At 35.0% G+C, this 20,900-nt stretch overlaps 1 protein-coding gene across 1 annotated transcript in view; it reads right to left on the bottom strand.

Moving 5' to 3' along the window:
• Positions 1-4,413: 4,413 nt before the first annotated feature.
• Positions 4,414-20,900, bottom strand: part of DNER (delta/notch like EGF repeat containing) — a 53,284-nt gene continuing 36,797 nt past the window's right edge. The window contains exons 9-13 of the mRNA XM_015816303.1: positions 11,157-11,279; positions 10,528-10,641; positions 9,258-9,389; positions 6,259-6,505; positions 4,414-5,371 (exon numbers count right to left, since the gene is read on the bottom strand). Of these exons, the coding sequence (XP_015671789.1) occupies positions 5,260-5,371; positions 6,259-6,505; positions 9,258-9,389; positions 10,528-10,641; positions 11,157-11,279 (728 nt within the window). The 3' untranslated portion in view covers positions 4,414-5,259. The remainder of the gene's footprint in view (positions 5,372-6,258; positions 6,506-9,257; positions 9,390-10,527; positions 10,642-11,156; positions 11,280-20,900) is intronic.

Here is a 20,900-nt window from a genome sequence, read left to right as displayed (position 1 = left end):
TGATTATTTGATATGCTGCCTCCATCACCAGAGCTAATTTCACCCAGAGAAAGCAATTTTGTTGCTCCAAAATACTTTGAACAGAACTATATAATTAAGTGTTAATTGTTAATAAAGTAGATCCTTAGCTGGTAGGCACTATACATCTCTGAACTCAATCATAACTGCAAAATATTTTTTTCATAATAATTGAGATTTCAATAGCTGACACCTTTACCAATTTGAAGCAGAAAATTACACGAAGTTTCCTTTAAAGCATTGCAATATGTATTATCTGAACCAATCCATCTACAAGAAAACCTTTTAAAACTCAGTGGCCAATGAAATCTTATGGTAAGTAAAGTGGCTGCCACAGCTGGAAGGCATTTCTGACTAAAAGATAATCTGCATCTCGTAACAGCTAACTCACTACAGAGTTTAAATTTTGCACTTACTAAAAGAATAAGAACCTTTCAAACCATTGGGTGTACATCATCCAGATGCAGGTACCAAATAATGTAATAATGTTCTTTGCTCAAAAATTAAGCATATATATTTGATGATGGAAACAAAACAGGCAAGCATTGCAATTCATAAATTGCACAAAAATCTTTTTCTATAACCATCCAGGTTTTGTGAGGGCTTGTGCAGCAGAAAGATACTATACTACTGAAATATATTTGCTCATCTTTTATAATTTCTTCATTACTGCTAATATCAATAAATTAAATTTAGAATGCATATTGGGAAAGCTGAAAAGAATGTCAACCTGTAGTCTTCCTGACAATTAGAACTGTATTTTAATCAAATTATAAGTTTCTAATAAAGCATTTTACTTGCTCTTTACTTATTTCATGACATAGAGTCCACAAGGTATAGCTAATTTTGCATGTACAGTTTAAATATTTTCCATTCAAATATTAAAATATATAAATAAAGGTGCTAAAGATAGAGGATGCTGCACCATATGAGTAAAACAATTTTGGGAGAAATGCTTCTGTTATATGATTAGTGCTTGTTGGCTGCATCTCACATATAACAGAAGGGAAGTTGAAAAGCTGTCATGTGGTATGAATATTAGAAGCGCGCAGATGGCAATGTCAACAGGCAAATAGATTTTACTGTATCTGGTAACTCATTTTCTTAGAGTTATGCTCAATCTCTCTGTGGATAGATTTACACATTGCATGAAGCCTTAATGTGTTTAACTGAAGCTTGTTGAATCTGCAAAATTGTTCACATATCCTACTCTAAGTGTAAGAGTAGGTGAAGGAACTGAGAAACAATAGCATTTCTTAGCCACCCTTCCTCTTGGGGCAAGGTATAAAATTATGTTCTGAAACCAAGCAAGAAGGCCTCCCCCAAATTGCATATGGTGTCCTTGAGATGATTTAGAAAGACCTTCAGAAAACAAGAACCATACGTGTGATTTGGAGAATTGTGGAAGAATCCTTCTCACAAGATTTTAGAAGGCTTCAGAACCTCTATGTTGGCCCCAGCATTGCCCTTACCCCAAGGAGAGCCACTGTGAGGGTTGGCCAAAAGGGAAGAGATGGGGGGAGCAAAGTGGGTGAGAGGAGCTGAAGCACCCCTGTGGTCATAAGTGTGGGTGGGCTGCCAGGCAACTGAATTTTAATCACATGACCATAGTGACACTGCAGCAGCTATAACTTCAGGCACCAGGCTTAAGTACCATTTGCTCAATGCCATCATAACATTGAGTGGATGCTGAATGAATGATCTTTAAGCAAAGGCTACCTTTATTGCAAGGAATTAACGGGTTCTTCCTCAAATTAGAGACTTTTGGATGAGGGAATAAATTGGGGAAGCTGAAGAAAGAAATCAATATACTGTATATTCATGGTTGCTGTATTTATATCACTTTGTTCCATCTCATCTCTTTTTCCAGTATATTTTAAGACTAATTTTTCAATTATGCATTTTTAGCTACCTCCCTTATATATTCTTACTATCCACAAATCAGTCAGAACTTATTTTTAACTGCTAGTTTTGAAAATATTTCTAAATAATATTGATTTGTGTGTACGTATTCTTCATGTCAGACTTGGTTGAACCATGGCAACCAATCAAATTTCAGAGATATGCTTTGAATAGTCAGGACTCAACTATGAGTTCTAGAATAGAGAGGCTTGCTTCTTCTTTCTCTATAGCTTTTTTCTTGGAACCCTTTCAAAAATGAATCTAAATTGAGTAAAGTTAGCTTTACATTAATGAGTCTTTGGAGCTAAATTTAATCCCTTGTGGGTGTTCCCATAACATTTTAATATTTCTCCCATTTGATCCAGTATGTAAGTGAATTAAAAGAAAAAACTAAGCTAAACCAAACCAAACCAAACCATAGTCAGCCTTCATTTTACCAGGTATAACAGAAATGTTAAAGAGAAGTTCTGGATTTTCTGCAAAGATTTTAATGATGTGCATGAAATTCAAAGGATAGAAAGTGTATTTATCAGGTGATAATATGGTTGTTGACCACCCCAGACAAGAGAATATATAAAGACATCTTCTGATACTTTTAGACCAGTTGTAGAATAGATAGTATGTGCTTCTATGTTTCTAAATTTTCAATGACGGATGTCTCGTGTGCTTATCCTCTTTGCAAATGTCCAAAGCCTGTTAATGAAGCAATAAGGTAGCCATACGAGCAAAGATCAATGTTCTAAATGTAGCATGAAGAAAGGTTCCCTTATGTTAGGAAAAAGAATTAAATGAGAACTGAAAATTATGAAAGAGCAGCAAATGAATTCCCTCTCAGATTTGTATATTATATTTAAGGTTGTCACTAACATACTGTAGATCACAGTTCTCAGATAAGCAAAACTTAAGAGGTATTTTAAAGACGGGAGAGGGCTTGGGGATAAAGTAATAAATGAAAATTATATTTAAAATTATAAATTATACTTAATTAAAAAGCAAAGATTCCTTGCAAGGAAAGGAATTAAGAATTAAAATCTCTTCTCTACTGAACATGGATCATGAGATATTTATTTATGTTCTAAACCCTGTATTCAGTTCTATAAACCATTTGTAAATTATAAACCGTTAAAATCATGGTATTTGGTGTATATTAAAATCTAACAATTAACAAACAAAAATATTGCACAAACCAAAATATGGGAAAATTGGTTTGATATTCTCAGAAAATTTAAATTTTACTTACTAATATAGTATACCAATGCTTCCTGCTAGCCATTGATATACATATATATACATTGCCTGAGACTTTCGAGCAACACAAATCACAGCCATGAACATATTGAGTAGCAGTTTTCTTCACCTCCACAACAGAGTGATAATGATACAGAAATGACATTTGGAATTGTTATGTAGCTTCTAGAAATGATATATTGTATAATTATGTCCTAAAACTGTTCCATCTGATCCATGCTGTCTACTTCAGTTGGCAGTTGTCTACTTAGGATTCCAGCAGATGTCTCTGACCATGACTCTCTGCAATTATTTTACTAAAAATACAATATATTTGTATTCAACTTATAGTCCCACTTCAGCTGCAACTGAGAAATAAGGTGAGGATGCTAGTGAAACAACATCCTATGGATTACCCTGTATTAATCAATACATAGAGACGAGAACCTTTGATTATTTATATTCAATTACTATCTCTCTCCTTCCTGCTGGCCTTACTTCCCCTCCCTACTGTTCTTGATCTTCCTATGAGATGTAAACTTTTGTCTTTTCCCACTGTTCTATCCCTAATGCAATGCCCTCCAAGTGCTTTCAACTCATCTTATCAAATTAAACATACCAAGGAGGTACTGCTCTCTATAGCAACCACTACATTCTGGGCATCTGGTCCATTCATCCTGACTACCGTAGATACCCAAAAATAATGGATAGATGACAACTACTCAAAGATCTTCCTGCCTTAATAAAATGTAACTACCTTGGGCATACTTAATTATTATACATTAAATATTTTGAAGCACAGAAAAAAACACAATTCAGCAGGAAATATGTATGTAGAAAGAAAGAGAAGAAAAATATAGCAGAAAATGAAAGCTGTGCATCTGGAGGTCTTGTTTTGACATGAAGGAAAACAGTCCCTATCACATGATTATATTGTGTTCAAAATCCACACTTGTGCTAAATGGCAGTTTCTCATATTACAAACAATATGAGCCAATTCCACACTATATAAACCAAAAATATATTACATATGAAAATGTTCAAAATATGTAAATAAAATAGTACTGGTTCTGAAGACATCATGACTGGTTTACATTATAATTATAAGGCATATGGCTTACATTCAAGGGCACTCACTAATCGTAACAGTAAAACAAAATGAGCTGCCACTTGAATTGGTCATATTTATTCAATATTCTTTGAAATGAGCAAAAATCTTGAAACAGATAAGCAGTCAAATAGAGCCACAAAAATCCCACATGTGTAAATTAAGATGCAGTATGAGAATTACATAATATTGTAAACAAAAGTAATACTTTACGTTAACATTTGAGAGACAAACTGTTCAAATTATATGTTTTGTTTACTCGCACTATTAAAAAAAACTGGACTTTTTAAAGAAAATATAATTCCAATTCAAAGATCTAATCCTCAGCATTATGAAATCAACTGAAATTAATTTCAAAGCAACAGGAACAACCCCTTTTTTGCCTTAATAGGCACTTCAATGATAGATTATTTTTACAAAGCTTACCTTGAATACCATTACAAAAATGACAAACACCAACTCAAGGTCCAATTTTAGCAGGTTTCAGGAACATAATACAGAAAGATTATCCATGCACAAAAGAGGGAGAAAGCTAATTCATTCAGTTTAAGAATAATAATTTTTACTAAATTCCTTTTCACAAACACAAACATTTCGGACTTCATTTTTCAATAATGAATATATCAAGTTTTACATTTTTCCTAAGTCTACTAAGAATGCTGCCACTGTTACATTAAGGAGAAATTTTCATTGCTTAACATATCATACTCTGCCTGTACTCATCTGAGATTGGTAAAAGCAACAACACACTACTGTTAAGATTAGAGTTTCTAATGCTGAAGTACAGTAAAAGAGAAAGAATAAATTTCACAAATTCAGTTTAAAATATTCCCTTCAAACAAAAAGCTGCAGAAAAACCTGTTCTTAAATAATCTACAGAAAATTCTGGAGCAGCTAAACATTTTAATTTTCATACACTTGCTTCATCTTAAAAATATTGAATTAATTCAGTAGCCCATCCTTTTGAAAAATAATCCCCTCCCCCAAAACGACTGTTAAATAGATTACAAATCTTTTGTTTTAATCAGTGTAACCAAAGGCTTGTCATCAGGGCTGTAATCTTCATAAGCAATAGGAGTCGCATCATACATTGCAGGGCGAGATTTCTTTCCAAATCTAAAATTCAAAAAATGTAATTGGAGACAGAAGTCATAGTGGAGTAACACAGATAAAAACATCTATCTTCCTGGCAGGGTGAGATTCTAAAAATCATGCTTTGAAAAAAAATAAAAACCACCTCCAATATATACATATTTTGTACTTCTCCTAACCATTTTTCTTTATATATACAGTATAGTTTTGCTGTGGTTAAGGCATCAGGCAACCATAAATTCTAGTTCTACCTTAGGCAAATGAAATGTGGGGCCTCACGTGGTTAGAACTGACAATCAGCAAACCTGTATTCAAGACTCAAGTGCTGCTATGTGATGGGATGAGCTCCTGTCATTCGCTCCAGATCCTGCCCACCTAGCAGCTTGAAAGTGAGTAATCTCAGGTAGAGTCAACCAAGCTGGAAACAGACTAATTTCATTAGGCTGAGGTTTATAACCTAGGCTTGTATATTAAAGATATATAGGAATAAAATGTTACTCTATAGTGATTTAATGGTTATATTTTTTATTTAACTACTGCTTGGCCATATGAATATGTTTGTGCCTGAATGTGTATACATTAGGAAAATAATATTTTGTTCCTGAGTGTGTATGCATTAGGAAAATAATATTAACCAATCACAAATGACCTGCGTATCATGTAATGTGGCTCCCAAATTGCAGAAGATAGATTATATATTAAAAAGCTTGTATAAGCCAAAGACAGATAGATAGAACTCAGACTACAGACAGTAGTGTAGGCTTATTCACTAACATACTTATTTTTTCATCCCTCAAAATGTTTGTAGGCAGAAGCACTCTATCATTGAGGCTGTTTCTTACAGCATGAACTGGTTTCCCACCTAACTTGCTGTTTTGTCAAAAAGGGGGTTCTGTTTCCGCCAAGCATACCTGGCATGTCGGATAGAAGCAATAGCACTGCTGAAATCACTGTCAATGCTCCTGCAGTTGTAGAATTCTTCATAGGCCGGCCTAGATGAACCTTGGTATTCGATACGACTGATGCGACAGATCCCGACAATGAGAATGATCAACATCAGGACAAATGCTACACACAGGGCTCCAATAATGATATACAGAGAATGCCGAGGCATATTTGTCAGACTCTCAGCCACATGCCCTGATTTCCACTGTAGATCTAGAAGAGTGAAAAGGAACAATTATGGTATTAATTCATAATAGCACTTCCACTTCCTTGTGGCACAAAAAGCACATTCCACTTTACTCTCTGCTCCTTCTTTTGAAGGCATTCTAATCTGCATACAGGTCTACAAAGCTAGCAAGAACTACAGGCAGTCCTTGACTTAGGACCACAATTGGAATCAGAATAGCTAAGCAATTGCTAAGTGAATCACACCCAATTTTATGACCTCTTTTGCCACAAGCAAATCACTGCAGTTGTTAAGTGAATCGCAGTCATTAAGTGAATCCAGCTTCCTCCATTGACTTTGCTTGTTGGAAACTGGCTAAGAATGTCGCAAATGGAGATTTCATGATCCTGGGATGCTGCAACCATTGTAAATACATACTGGTTGCCAAGTGCCTGAACTAGGAACACCTGTCCGTGGGGGATGCTACATTACCCATTACAGAACTGGTTGTAAGTCATATTTTCAGTGCCATTATAACTCTGAATGTTTGCTAAAGTCAAGGACTATTTGTATTACAAACTGCATATTCTTTTGCCTCCTCTGCCACTGAAACACCGCCGTTGTCTACATTTACTTGGTTATTCCTAAATAAAGTGGACAATTTCTCACATCATGATTTCAGTATCACTGAAACAGCTTCTAGACCACTTCTTCTACTGCACACATTTAAGTGTATGGTTTGTCCACATAAGTCTAAAAGTGACCTTTGCCCCAAGACAATTATTGGATTTGATATCCATTCAGACTACTTTCCAATTAATACTGTATTTGCATTTCTTGTTCTTTCTTATCTGCCAGGAATGAATCTTATAGGTGGAAGAGTAGCTCAAATAAAGTAATGTTCCCTTTTGGTCTACATCTCACCGTTATTTGTTATCTATATTAAACTTGTGAAGTTTTTTAAATATTGGATTAAACTAAGGTTTTGAACTGCTTGCTATCAGAGAAGATCAGCTTCAATAGGCAATAAAGGCATATGGTCCCAGCAATCTATCCCTTTCTTACAACTTGCATAATATTGTCATTACAATACATTATACTGAAGCACTGCATAGAATGCATTTTTCAAGGATTATTTTATGACTCAGGATATTAAATCCAGCTGTCAGTCAGCCTATTGTCTATCACTGAAATAAATTGTCATTCACCCTTGGATAGTTTCCAGGCTCATAACAAAACACACATTAGAAATGAAAAAAACAACAACCTTAACTATGCCCCAGATGCTAACAAAACCTAATATAAATACTACACCACTACAAATATAATTTTTCTGAGCCTTCCCATATTAATCACACTATGGAGGAATTAATGGCCTTTTACCTGTTAAATCTAGGTGAGTTAGGAAAATTGTATGTAGAATATTGGTTTATTCTTTGGTTCAAACATACTCAAAAATAAATAATGCAGTGAAAAGTCACAGAATTGATTATGTGAAGATGAACGACTACTGCATGTCATTTCTTAGAACACAGCAGCTTGGAAGAATGAATTTTATGAACAAGAGAGTTATTTCCCCAAGCCATACCATACCCATTAGCAAATATGGATTGAGGATGAGGTACTCTATCTCTAGGACTTAATTCATTTGTTCTATTTATCAACAGGGTAAAATGGGAACTGAAATATTCAGTTCATCTGAACATTCAGGTATTCATTATAAAATCTATAGCCAACAGCACAATTCTTATCTCTTTTTATTTACATTAACTTTTATGTTCTCCTTCTCTTGAAAACTAGACATCACTCCAAAATGGTAGAAAGCATTGTTGTAAAGGAGACATGCATAAGAGAATGTCCAAATGCACCATACATGATCTGTGGAGGCTAACTTGCAGAATGTCAGGACGCATGCCCCATACCCAATTTTACCCAATTGAAGGTTACAAACAAACAGGTATTAGAATTTTAATAGTATATAGATCTGAAAATATGTGCCATAATTGTATGATGAAAATTTCAAGTGGATTAGTTTCTTTGTATAAATCATAAGCAAAAAACTGGAAAAGATTCCATTTTTTAGTTTAATATCATCTCATAAAAAGTTATGTGGTTCTTTTAAATCTCAGCAGGAGTGGGTGCTTTTCAACACATATTAAAATGTCTAAGCAATTTACAGGACAATTTTGCTTTAATTGTTAATTGATGAACTCGTTTAATTGAAGTCACTTGCAAACTACCTATAGTTTATATACCAACACTACATCTCCCATTTATAATATCCTATGAATAAATAAAATTAAAAAGCAATCCATAAAAGCAGACACAACTCTAAAAGGGTATCACTTTATAGTTTTTCCATATGCATGGAATAAAAAGCCAATCTCAGCTGGGCAGACAATAAAATATGCATTCCCAGGATATTTCTAGCAGTGGTTCCTGGAAGCTTAACATAGATTAGATTAGACAGACTATTCCAACATTGTCATGATCCACACATGCTTTCTTATAAGTATTTGCTACTTACTATTATTTTTTTTAAAACTGCATTAAATGTCTGGAACTATAATTTTGTAGGAAAGCCTTTTTCAAATCTTCAGGAATTTCAACTACATTCAGACATGAAGTCTGTAAAGAACTAGTTATAGTATTATGGAAGACATACTGTGCAGAGTTTCTTGCTATGACATTATTATGACTTCTGCTAACTCTATTTGATTAAATACTAAAATAAATATGTTGCATAAAAACAATATTTCTGTGGTTCAATGTACTATGAGTAGTAATAAATACACTTACGTATTTCACAGTTTGCACCAACCCATCCACGTGGACAATGGCAACTATATCCATTAGATTGGTCTATGCACAGTCCTCCATGGCGACAAGGGTTACTCTCACAGTCATTTATGTTGATGTCACATTCTTCACCTTAAAACAGGTAAGAAAGACAGTTTTCTATTGCAACTGTAGAAGTAAAATAGTATACATGATCTCCTTCTATATCTCTATCTTTCTATATCATTTCAGTTTGTATATCTATTTCTTGTTGGAAGCAATTTCACCTGTATTCTTCTTTTTGTCAGCTATCACCTTCATTTCATATTATTGGCTTCTAAAACAACAGTCCAAGATACCGTATCTCCAGAGTTGCATAGGAGATTAAAACAATAACAATGACAAGAAATCCAAAAATATGCATAGCAAAGCAATCAAACTTCTAGAAAAAAGCTGGAATGAATTAAGATTACTGTAATCAGAACAAAGTTTCTTTTGAAAATGTCTGTTTCAACAGAATTTGCTCTAAAGAATTCTGAAGTAGGAAATTAATTTCTGAAACATTTTTCCCAGAATGGTGTTGTTCAGCTGTATTGGTTGCATTTCCTATAACGTCTAGTCACCACAGGACTTGTTAGGTTTAGTAAGTTTCTCTGTAAAACTCGAGTTTCAAGGATGATGTTTTAAAGGACCAAAACAGACGTGGCAGTAGAAATCTTGTGGTTGGATTCCTTATATTTTTGATACAGGTAGTCCTCAACTTACGACTGAAACTGGGGCCAGAATTTCTGATGTTAAGTTGTAAGTCACTTTCTTCAGTGACACTGTAACTTTGAGCAGTCACTAAACAAATGCTTGTAAGTTGAGGACTACCTGTACTTTGAAACATGTGCCAAAGTACTATCCTTTCCCCTTATACAAAAAAACCTTACCCAAATCTGAATCAACCCAGAATTGTGAAGCAGTAAATATGCCAATCAATCAGAAAGAAATTAAAGAATCAGTTAGCATAAATAAATAGAAGGATACAGTTGTAAATGGCATCCTTAATTGAGTTCCCTTTATGGAAGATCTTCTCACTTTCATATACTTTCTACCATATGAATAAAAACATCATGAATATGGTTATTGCTATGTTTCTTTTAGTTCAGAATAAAGTAGTTATCTAAACTGCCTACCAATTTGTTGGAATAATAAATAGTGCAGGTGCAAATTAATATATTTTACATTTACTTTACTCCTGCATTTTTATAATTATCTCTGCATATTGTGCAATTTTCAAAAAATGTACCTGTAAATCCAGGTGCACAGATACAGGTAGCATTTAGCCCTTCACTGTCACAAGTCCCACCATTCTGACAGCTGATGTTTACACAAGGATCTTTGTATAATTCACAGTGTTTTCCTGAGAATAATAGATAAAAAATTATTTAGTATTTCCTTGCTCTTTTTGATCAGCATTCAAAAGTCTTTGTTTTTTCCTTTATTTTTTGTGGCAAACATAATATATGCACATAGACTGCTCAATTAGATGTATACACATTCATCTATTCATTTTTAAAAACCATAATGACAAACTTAATGACAAACTGCTTCTATTTGCACATTCAATTGCTACTCTCCATTTCAAATAATTTTCTTTTTAGGTCAAAGAGCAATCTTTGTCCTAATCAGAAAATTTCATTAATTGTGTTCCAAAGTCGAGGCAATTATCAATTTACCATTGTTAATTTAGGCCACTAGTATAAGGGTCTAAGGGGAAAATGCTATTCTATTCAACTCTGTTTAGTACTAGAGTCTGAAATGTCCACAAAAAGATTTATCTGGCGAATGGTGAAATTTAAATTATGCACATATATTTATTAGGCGGATTTGCAGTAATCTATAAATCTGTTTCTACTAAAATATAATATTGCTCACCTTCATACTCAGGCAGACACACACAGTCATAGCTATTGACAAGGTCTCGGCAGGTAGCTCCGTTCTGACAAGGGGCTGAAAGACACTCATTATATTCCTCCTCACAGTAAAGACCATGATAACCTAAAAGCACAACAGAAAGAAGAAAAAGAGAATATATGCTACAAATGTGTTTGTCAGAAAATGGTAGAGTTCCTCTCATAAATGAGATAAAAATTCTATTTATGAAAATGCCCAGATATAGCTTTAAAATACTTCTGAATGGACATTAAAAGTTTTGGACCTTAAATAGATATTCTTGTCTATTTTATATGTTAAATAGCCATAAATACATTTATCCCTTAAAGAAAAACCTCACAAGCTTTATTAGAAATCAGAGACTATTCAGTTTCTAATGAAATAATATTTTTGCAGAAATCATTCTTTCATTGCAATTGGCATAATGTGAAGTATGCAGAAATCATAGCGACATCGCTTTATATTGAAATTAGCTCTCACGTCAACATATAATTCAATGGACAATGTTTAAATGTACATAAAGATTCGTAGTCAAGTATTCTCATCCTTAAGGCAGATAAGGACAGGGAACCATGAATGTACAGTTTCCATTGTACCATTGTACAATAGGTCAATGGTGAATAGAACAAGCAGGAAAGCTATTTCACAGTTCAGAAAGTGTTACTAATGTGTTTGGCCAAATTTCAGTTAGCATACAATATGCACAGCTCAATAAACTATGCTGATTGCACATTCATAGACTGAGTTCGTATATCACATTAAACCACAATGTGGTTTGTCTGCCTATGAGTTAACATGCTTTATGAAGCTAGGCACTGTAATTAATGAAACATGATTTGTGGCAAACATTGTGTGAACTCAGACAATCATGATTTATTCAAGAAATCATAGCTAAGGAAGCTTCACTAGCATGATGTCTGAAGTAGGTCAAATTATTTTTTTTAATACTAGAAAGTATTTTTATTTTCCACCACATATTGGCTATGTTTACACATTATCCAAAGCATTACTGTATGCCATGTGAACTCAGCTGTGGTTTGTGAGATAAGTATAATTTATCCAGAATAATATAGTGAAGGTAATAATTGCTTAGCCTAATATCATTCATAAGATATGTTTTTATTCCTATCAACATTGACCTAATATTGTCTCTTCATATATTGGAGCAACACTGACTAACCATTATAGTAGCACAATCATATCTTTATCAGTTTAGTTCAGGATTTTCTTGCTAGCTCTGTGCAGCTGACATTACAGATGAATTGTGGCTGTCATTTCACTTAATGGATATTAGATTTCAGCTCCTGGTCATTGTGTATATTTAAATGAGTAGATCTTTCATTTTCCACACATATCATTCATGCAAGATATTTTGCAACTAAAATGTGAAACCACCACTATCAATAAATACAGTGGTATAATGTATTTTTCTTCAGTAAACATGGACCGAATTAAAATGACACACCCCCCCCCCCGTGCAATTGTACACAGATGTGCACAGAGATCACCAATTCACTCCATTCTCCCAATTATACCTAAAAATAGATGCACAATCCTACAAATTCTATTCTTCAAAGCAATTTCTTTATATTAGGATACCCCCTAGAGAAACCGGGAGAGAAATTAGTAGCTCCTATAATGAAAGTAGACTCTCTGGATACCAATATGGATATGATAAGGATGGAGGAGGAAGAAAAGGAGAATATATTAGATTTCTTTTTATTTTGTACTCTTCTCCTCTTAACACAGACTTGAGATAAAACCTTTTTGTATAATTAATTCAATATTAATTAGACTGTCCTGTTACTGATATAGGACAATAGATATAAAATGTTTTTACTTATTATTCTCTACCACTAACATCTTATCTGAAGAAAAAAATAATTAGCAGCCCTTTTAAGCCACCTGAAACCTCAATCTATGAGTGGAATGTTGGACTATGGATATGCATTGAAGAACAGAATAATTTATACTTTTCATGATCATTATCCTACTGATTTCAAGTGAAATTCTGGAGAGCAAGAGAAATCTTGGGGAGAAAAGTAAATGGAGTTCCTTGTCTTAAAAATCAGCAAACATCCAAGTATTTATTTTTATAGTACAGATATAGTATGAATCTAGTAATATGATGGTCATTGGGGCCTATGTAAGGCACTGCCTGCCTTACATAGAATATATACATAGCTGCACTCTGGGGCCCTTTAATAGAAACTATGTAATTCTAGAGAAGAAGAAGCAGAGAATAACTATTTAATTCTATCTTGATTTCCTATTTATGGATTAAACACTACAAAATATTCTTAATGTAGTTCATATTATATCTATCTGAATTATTTTGATTGGATCAAGATTTTGCTCTCAGAAAACTGTTACTTATTTAACAAATACTAATTTTGAATACAAGCAAGTCGGTTTTATAGGGCAACTGGACATAGATCACATGTTACATCAATAGAAATGCCTTTTTCTCTCCACCAGAGGGCGTCTTCACCCTATTACATTTTTTTTCAAGAAAGGAGGTCACAAAAGTATATTCCTCTGTTACAAAGAAACTGAATCCTGATCTTTTCAACCCAATTGCAAAACCAATATGAAATGGAACCACAGATGAAATGCAAAGGACTTTTTTCCTCCGTAAAACTTTAAAGTACTGGTGTTTTGGTTTTTTTTAAAAAAAAAACTTTTCCAGCTGGGTTAAGAAGAGTTTTAACAGAGATCTTGCAAGAAATTTTAAAAATTCAGAACTGTCCTAACCCTTTCCTTTGTACAATAATGTTCACATAGACCTCTGCTTTCAATTACAACAGTACAATTCTGCCTTTGGGAGGAAAAACAGAAGAAATATTTGCACACATGACAGAAAGGACCCAACATTTCTCCTCACCTTCAAGCACAGATTTATAGAAAAGAGGTTAGAGACCCTGAAGAAATGAAAGTACAGGCTGTTCACAGAATATGCATCTCCCTGACCACATACAGCATGCCTTTGACTGATTGCATGGCTAGAACTATAAGTTCATTCACATTTTACTGTTCTTTTGTTTACTGCAGCGGTTCTCAACCTATGGGTCGCGACCCCATTTGGGGTCGATTGACCATTTCATGGGGTCGCCAAGCAAGGCTGTCCACCATTTTTTTGTCCACCATTTTTTTCCCCTTTTCCGGCGGTTGCCTTACCTCCCTTGGGCTGGGCCAGCTGGTGGTCTGCCTGCTCCATCTCTGCCGCTTGCCAGCTACGCCTCAGCTGGCACAGGGGGCGGAACCACACATGCGCGGCGCTCCCGGGAAGGGAAAGTCCTCGACTTACGACCGGTTGGGTAGTCCTCAACTTACGACCGGTTTAGTCCTTGACTTACGACCGGTTTAGTCCTCGACTTACGACCGGTTGGGGGTCGCGGCATTAAAAAGGTTGAGAACCACTGATTTACTGGATACACAATAAATATTGCAGGAAAACCTGATTGATAACAAGATGGCAACAAAGTGGCTAAGGTGTGTTTGTTTCATCACTCTAGCTGTTCAAAGAGAAGGGTTAGGGGAACATGATAATTGTCTCCAGTACTTGAGGGCTGCCAAAGAGAAGAGGGGATTGATTTACATTCCAAAGTACCAGAGGATAAGAAGTTATGAGTGGAAGCTTGTTAAAGAGAGAGCCAACCTAGAAGTAGAGAACAATTAATCATTGGAATAGCTTGCCTTCTAGAGTCGTGGGTGCTCCCTGGAGGTTTTCAAAAATAGACTGGACAATCATTTGACCAGGATGGGGTAAGGCGTCCTGCCTTGAGCAAGGAGTTGGACAAGAAGACCTCTAACATCTCTTTCAGCCTTATTATTGTACCTTCTAAGTTTTACTCTACAAGTGTAGCAAATAGGTGTTCGTTGTTTTACCAAGTGGTGCTACAATTATCTTAGTGTCTATTAAAGTGAACCATTGAAATGTTGAAACAACTAAAAAGGCAATTAGTGAAGAAAGCTGAGCTCGGGGTAGAGAGTTGGAAGAACTAAAGAGCTGTACCTCAGAAGGCAGGCAAGATCTGAAGAGGCTGTAGCTTGTTGGGGGAACATAGAATGAAGTTGCCCCACAAGAAAGAAAGAAAGGTTTGGGGCTGAGAACTGCAGGTCCTATGCAAGGAAGCAGCTGTTCTAACAAGCTGTTGAAGAAGTTAGAAGTGGATTGGAGTTTTGCAACTGAGAATAGCTGCCACGTGGAAGTATGAAGTGGAATTCACTTTGCGTAATTGTTTGGTGTTTCATTTCCTGTGAAAGGGGAGCTGATTTGCAATTTGCTAAGGGGACAAAGATAGAAGGTAAGATAATATTAGCTGTGGACAGAAAGATATATGACAGGAGAAGATAGCCATTCCAAGGATAGAGAGTTTGAAAAAACATAAACTCTTAAGTCCAGTATGCCACCAAATACATTTTCAATAAATCTAGCACCATCCACCACAAAACTGTGGACAAGAAGCTGACTTGGTGTGCAATATGGAGACCTGAAGGCGAGCTAATCCTAAGATCCATGTAGCTTGGTTTTACACATCTTGAACCCTAAAGTAGGGAAGGTGAACTGGAGAACATGTTGCAATTTGGACTCATGGGTCCTTTCAGAAGTGTCGGTAGACACTATGGGCAGAAGAGCCTTGCCCAGCTTGACTGGAACGCAAGTTATTATTTTACCTAGAAGAAGATGTGCCAAACTCATCTCTCACCTGGATCAGTTTTGCCCCACAGACCCACCCAGAAACTTCTGTTGGTACAAAGTCCAATAGTTTTGTATTTACTGTACAGGGTACTTTCACTGCCATTATTGCCATATAATATTATGGCATATAATATTATGGCAATAATATGGGCCTGGGCCTGGGCGTCCACCAGAACACCTTTCCCAAATAAATTCTGCCCATTCAGTCAAAGTGAACAGAGAATGCCTCATGAGGATTCTCAAATGCCACAAAGTGCAATAGTAAATATATGGAATAGGGTGCTCCACTCCACTCCTTTGAAACAGCCTCCTCGGTGAGGCATATATAATTTTCCAATTTTCATTTCCATCTGAAAATTAGTTAAAACTGTTGTGGAAGGCATTTAGAGGCTAATTAATTATGATTTTTCAACACAGTTCAATATTTTAATGTTTTGATTATTGTGATAATTAGGGATAATTGGATTGATCCTGTTAGGATTTTGCTTTGGTGGTATTGTTGTTGTTCTTAACTTAACAGTTAGCAGTCTTTTTAGATTGAAGAAATATATAAAATGACTAAATAAAATAAAAATGAAAGTATTTTAACACTCCCTTCTGTCCCTTTTAAGAAATCATTGAATTGTAATTGTAGGAAAATATATATCACAGTTTATTAGTGTGATCTCATCATGCTGTGTCTATTCAAAAATAACTCATTGAATCCAATGGGACCTACTCCACGTGTAACAGTACAATCAATATAAGTGCAATTATTTCATTTCTTTCTAGCATTACTGAAATTCTGCTATGCTTAGCTGCCAGAATCATTGAAAAGCAAATCTTATCCCAACTTTGGTGCTCATTCAGCAATAAATATGTTGTGGAAGGAAAGACCAGAAAAAGCATTCAGTCACAATATTTAATTTCTAAACTGCTGGTTCATCACTGAATATTCATCAGTATGGTTCTTTATGGGTTTTTTTAGCAGCTTCTTCAAACTGTCATTGTATGTGTGTGTGTATGTATGTGTATGCATTCATATACAGTATGTATATGAAAATCCTTCAGTGAAATCATGGTAAATAATAGGCAAGTAGTTACATCCTAACAACACTATTCTATACATTCTACTGTCTTCTTCCTATCAAGGCTTTCTTATTTTACATGACATGCAATAAATTTTTTGCCTGTTACACACATTACAGATTTGTCAGTATGTCTCACATCTTCAAAAAACCTTCTGAATCATTTTTCATGACTTCCCTTTAGCAAATATTAAATAATCTTACATTGTCAGGCAATCCCTGTCAAGCAACATTAGTGACCAAATTGGGCTTGAAACCTAGTTAACGTCTTTTCCATGCAGCAGGTAACAAATCTGTTTCAATTCACATACCAGCTTTTTCATACCACCCACTTTGCAATCTGTGATTTAAAACCCCCTCAAAAGACATATCCATTTTAGTAACTTTTGTATAGGTCCTTCTATTTGTAGAAGTGTGATATAGACATGGATATTACAAATGACATAAATGTGTAATAACAAACTATTATATAGTTATTCTATATTATCTATTTTATATATAACTATATTATATAATTATTATATATTATATAGTTTATATTTCTGTTCACACCTGTGGCAGCTGAAACCAAAGATATCATAAATTTGATATTCCACCAGTATGATGACAGTATCAGTCATGGTGCATATGATGGATGGCTCAGATTATCCTACTTTTTCCCCAAAAATCCATTTCCCAAATGCTTTTTGAGCAATCATAGATTCTACAAGCCATGGAATAAAATATGTAATGGCATGCTATTAGGGAAAGGTGCATCTTCTTTCTGTAAGCAAGGAAAATTAAGGGGGAGTTTTTAACTAGCACAATGAATTGAAAGGGATTATATAAAAGGATTATAAAATTGATGATATCAAGTACTGATAAACCTGATTGTGAAACAGACTACGGAAAAGGCAAAGCTTCAAGGAGACAATAGGAGCTCCCCCATCTCTGATATTCTTAAAGGTTGAGTAGCAAGAAAAAAATTCTGTTTTTAAAATGCCATCAAAGATATAATCAATATCTGAACCTGTATGTATTTGCAGAGAAAAAAATATTAACATGAATCTACAGCTTCAGCAATATTGGCCATCACAGCCATTTTTAAATTTCATTATTCTGCAAATAAGACACTGTATGTAGTTTGTGCTCCATTCTAATCACAGTGTTTTGTTTCTTATGCATCTACTCAGCATTAAATTTGCAGAAAAAAATAATATAGGCATTGTAGCTCTGCATGACAGCATTTTTTAAAAAAAAAATAATTGATTTTTACTTCAGGAAAAAAAGGTCAAATATTGTCATTGGTTTCCATTTCTGAGATGCCCTTTACTTTTGCCTTCAAATAACAGTGCTTCTGCTTCTTACAGCTCAAAATCAAACCATCTGTGTATGTAACAGTGAACAGGTACAGCATAGGTCTTCATATCACTAGCTGAAAGTTATCTTTAGGCTATGATACGGTTGACAGTTCTGTTATACATGAAGGGTTGTTCACAGATCAAAAGATTTTTCAAAATACCCAAAGTCTTTGAAAATACAGAAAGCTTAGAAGTTTCTCCACTGCTTTCAAAACATAACAATACAGTATGAATTTTCTCTCAGTGTTTGATGATGGGCTCTCCATCACTGTAATCTAACTGCTTATTATACCTGTGCACTTGTTGGCTCTTAAAGGGAGATGAGATGGATAAGCAGGCTAACTATAGTTAAATAATATCTAAATGTTTTACCCTATTTTGATTATTCCATGTCCAAAATCTTAGGAAATTCAGAATTCAAAGCTAGTAGAAACATGGAAGATATTGCATAGCCATATATTCAGGTGAGAACTACAAAAAAATCAAATCACAATAGCTTTATAATTATTTTAATTCATGGCATATCAAATAGGCCCTAATGACAAGGTTTGGCTGCTGTATTAATACAGATAGATGCACAAAGTGTGGACAGAGTTGCTCCTCCTTCTCCTCAACTTTTTCAGCATTTGGAAGATATTTGCCTCTGCTGTGTGATTCATGAAAGAAGGCTAAGCTCTTTGATATAGGTTGCTTATTGTGTCTTTAGAACTGCTTGTATTGCTCAGGTATAATTTCTTTAAATTTAAGGTGAGGCACAGTAATTCAATAGTCTGAAATAAAAATAATTCAGCTTGGAGTAACCTGGAAAGTAATTTATAGGGGGCTTACAGAGGTTCTCGACTAGTTTAGACCTTGCTCCAGTCACTCTTCTTCAACCTGGCAACCTTTATGTGTCAATTAATGTCGGCTAAGGGATTATAACCATTAGTTTATTTAAATCCAATATCACTTAACTTGCTTTATAAGGCCAATTCAAACACAGTAAAATCTTGCACTGTTCTCAAAATATATTTCAATAAATAAGTTTTATCCCCTTACTATATTTGCTTTCAATGATCCAAGATTACTATGAATCATTAAAGCTATGAAAGTGCATGGGAAACATTTGGTTAGAACTCTTTTGGTTTTTTTGCACTTTGTAAAGCCTGAAAGGAAAATGGAAAGTCCAATGTCAGTTCAGAAAATAGGGTTTTCAAGTTATGCAAAATAACTAGAAAGCTTTAAACTACAACTACAACAATATTCAGGAGAAAAAAATATTCCTACTGCAAACTATGTGTATCAGTTTGTTACTAAACAATGATTTATTGCTAAGACTACTTTACCTTCAATGTACTTCTCATTGTGAAATAAGTTCAGCTGTAAAATGGTTAAAAATACCTAACCTATAAATATAACATTGGAAACTGACATACAAGCTTAAATTAACATACATGTTAATGTATATTAATGTTAATATGTGTTATTCACTTGACACACATCCTTAGAAAAATAATCTACTGGTATTTTTACCCAATAAATTATAAGAGACTAGTTTGCACATAAAACTAAGTCATAATGAATGGGCTCACACATCATGCTATGTTAAAAACAAACAAATGAAATGATGCATAGCATTACTCACAAAACATCACAATTTTCTGGTGTTTTGAGTTATGCTATATGGATAAGAGATAGTTGAGGGCTATAGCAGCAAAACATTTAAATTTAACATTGTTTGGTCAAAAGCATACACTGCAGTGGTTTCCCAAAAGGCCCCTTATTCAAACTGTGTATAGGATATGTGAGTATATGTGTTGCCAGCTTATGGAGGGAATAAAAAGAAAGATGACAAAATAAAATGTAATCCTTCCCTTCCTTCTCTATTATGCCTATGGAAAAATTATGTATTTAGTGAAATATCAAAAACTCTGCTGGGCTGTTAAGTCCCAAAACCAGATTTCATATAGCATGTTTCTAAATAGTAGCTATTCATTGGTTTGTTGACATTCCTATCCCTGCAAGCAGAACTCTTAGAGGCTAGATAAGGAAGTATGTTTTTTATTTATTTATTATTATTTTTTAATATATTAAATTTATATACCGCCCTATCTCCCTTACGGGACTCAGGGTGGTGAACAGGCGATACTAAAAACCACGATAATAAATAAATAGTTTCTGTTCTAAAATTGAATTAAATAACAGGCCTGTTCTAAAAACACACCCATACAAAAACCCCCACTGAAACATAATCAAACTACGCCAGGCCGGCCGCACGGAATAGATGGGCCTTCAGGGCTCGGCAAAAAAGGCGCAGGTCCGCAACTGTACGTAGGTCGGGGGGTAGGTCATTCCAGAGGGCAGGAGCTGCCACAGAGAAGGCTCTCCCCCTGGGGGTCGCCAGCCGGCACTGTCTGGCCGACAGCACTCTAAGGAGGCCCTCTCTGTGGGAACGGACTGGTCGAAGGGAGGTGTTTGGTAGGAGGCGGTCTTGCAAATACCTAGGTCCATTGCCATGGAGCGCTTTAAAAGTTGTTACTAACACCTTGAAGCGCACCCGGAAGGCCACCGGCAGCCAGTGCAGCTCGCGCAGGAGAGGTGTTACATGGGAGCATCTAGAGGCCCCCAAAATCCCCCG

The sequence above is a fragment of the Protobothrops mucrosquamatus genome, unplaced genomic scaffold (assembly GCF_001527695.2).
Source record: "Protobothrops mucrosquamatus isolate PMUCROS unplaced genomic scaffold, P.Mucros_1.0 scaffold420, whole genome shotgun sequence".
In the NCBI taxonomy this organism is placed as follows: Eukaryota; Metazoa; Chordata; class Lepidosauria; order Squamata; family Viperidae; genus Protobothrops; species Protobothrops mucrosquamatus.
This window is presented reverse-complemented; position numbering and strand designations above follow the sequence as displayed.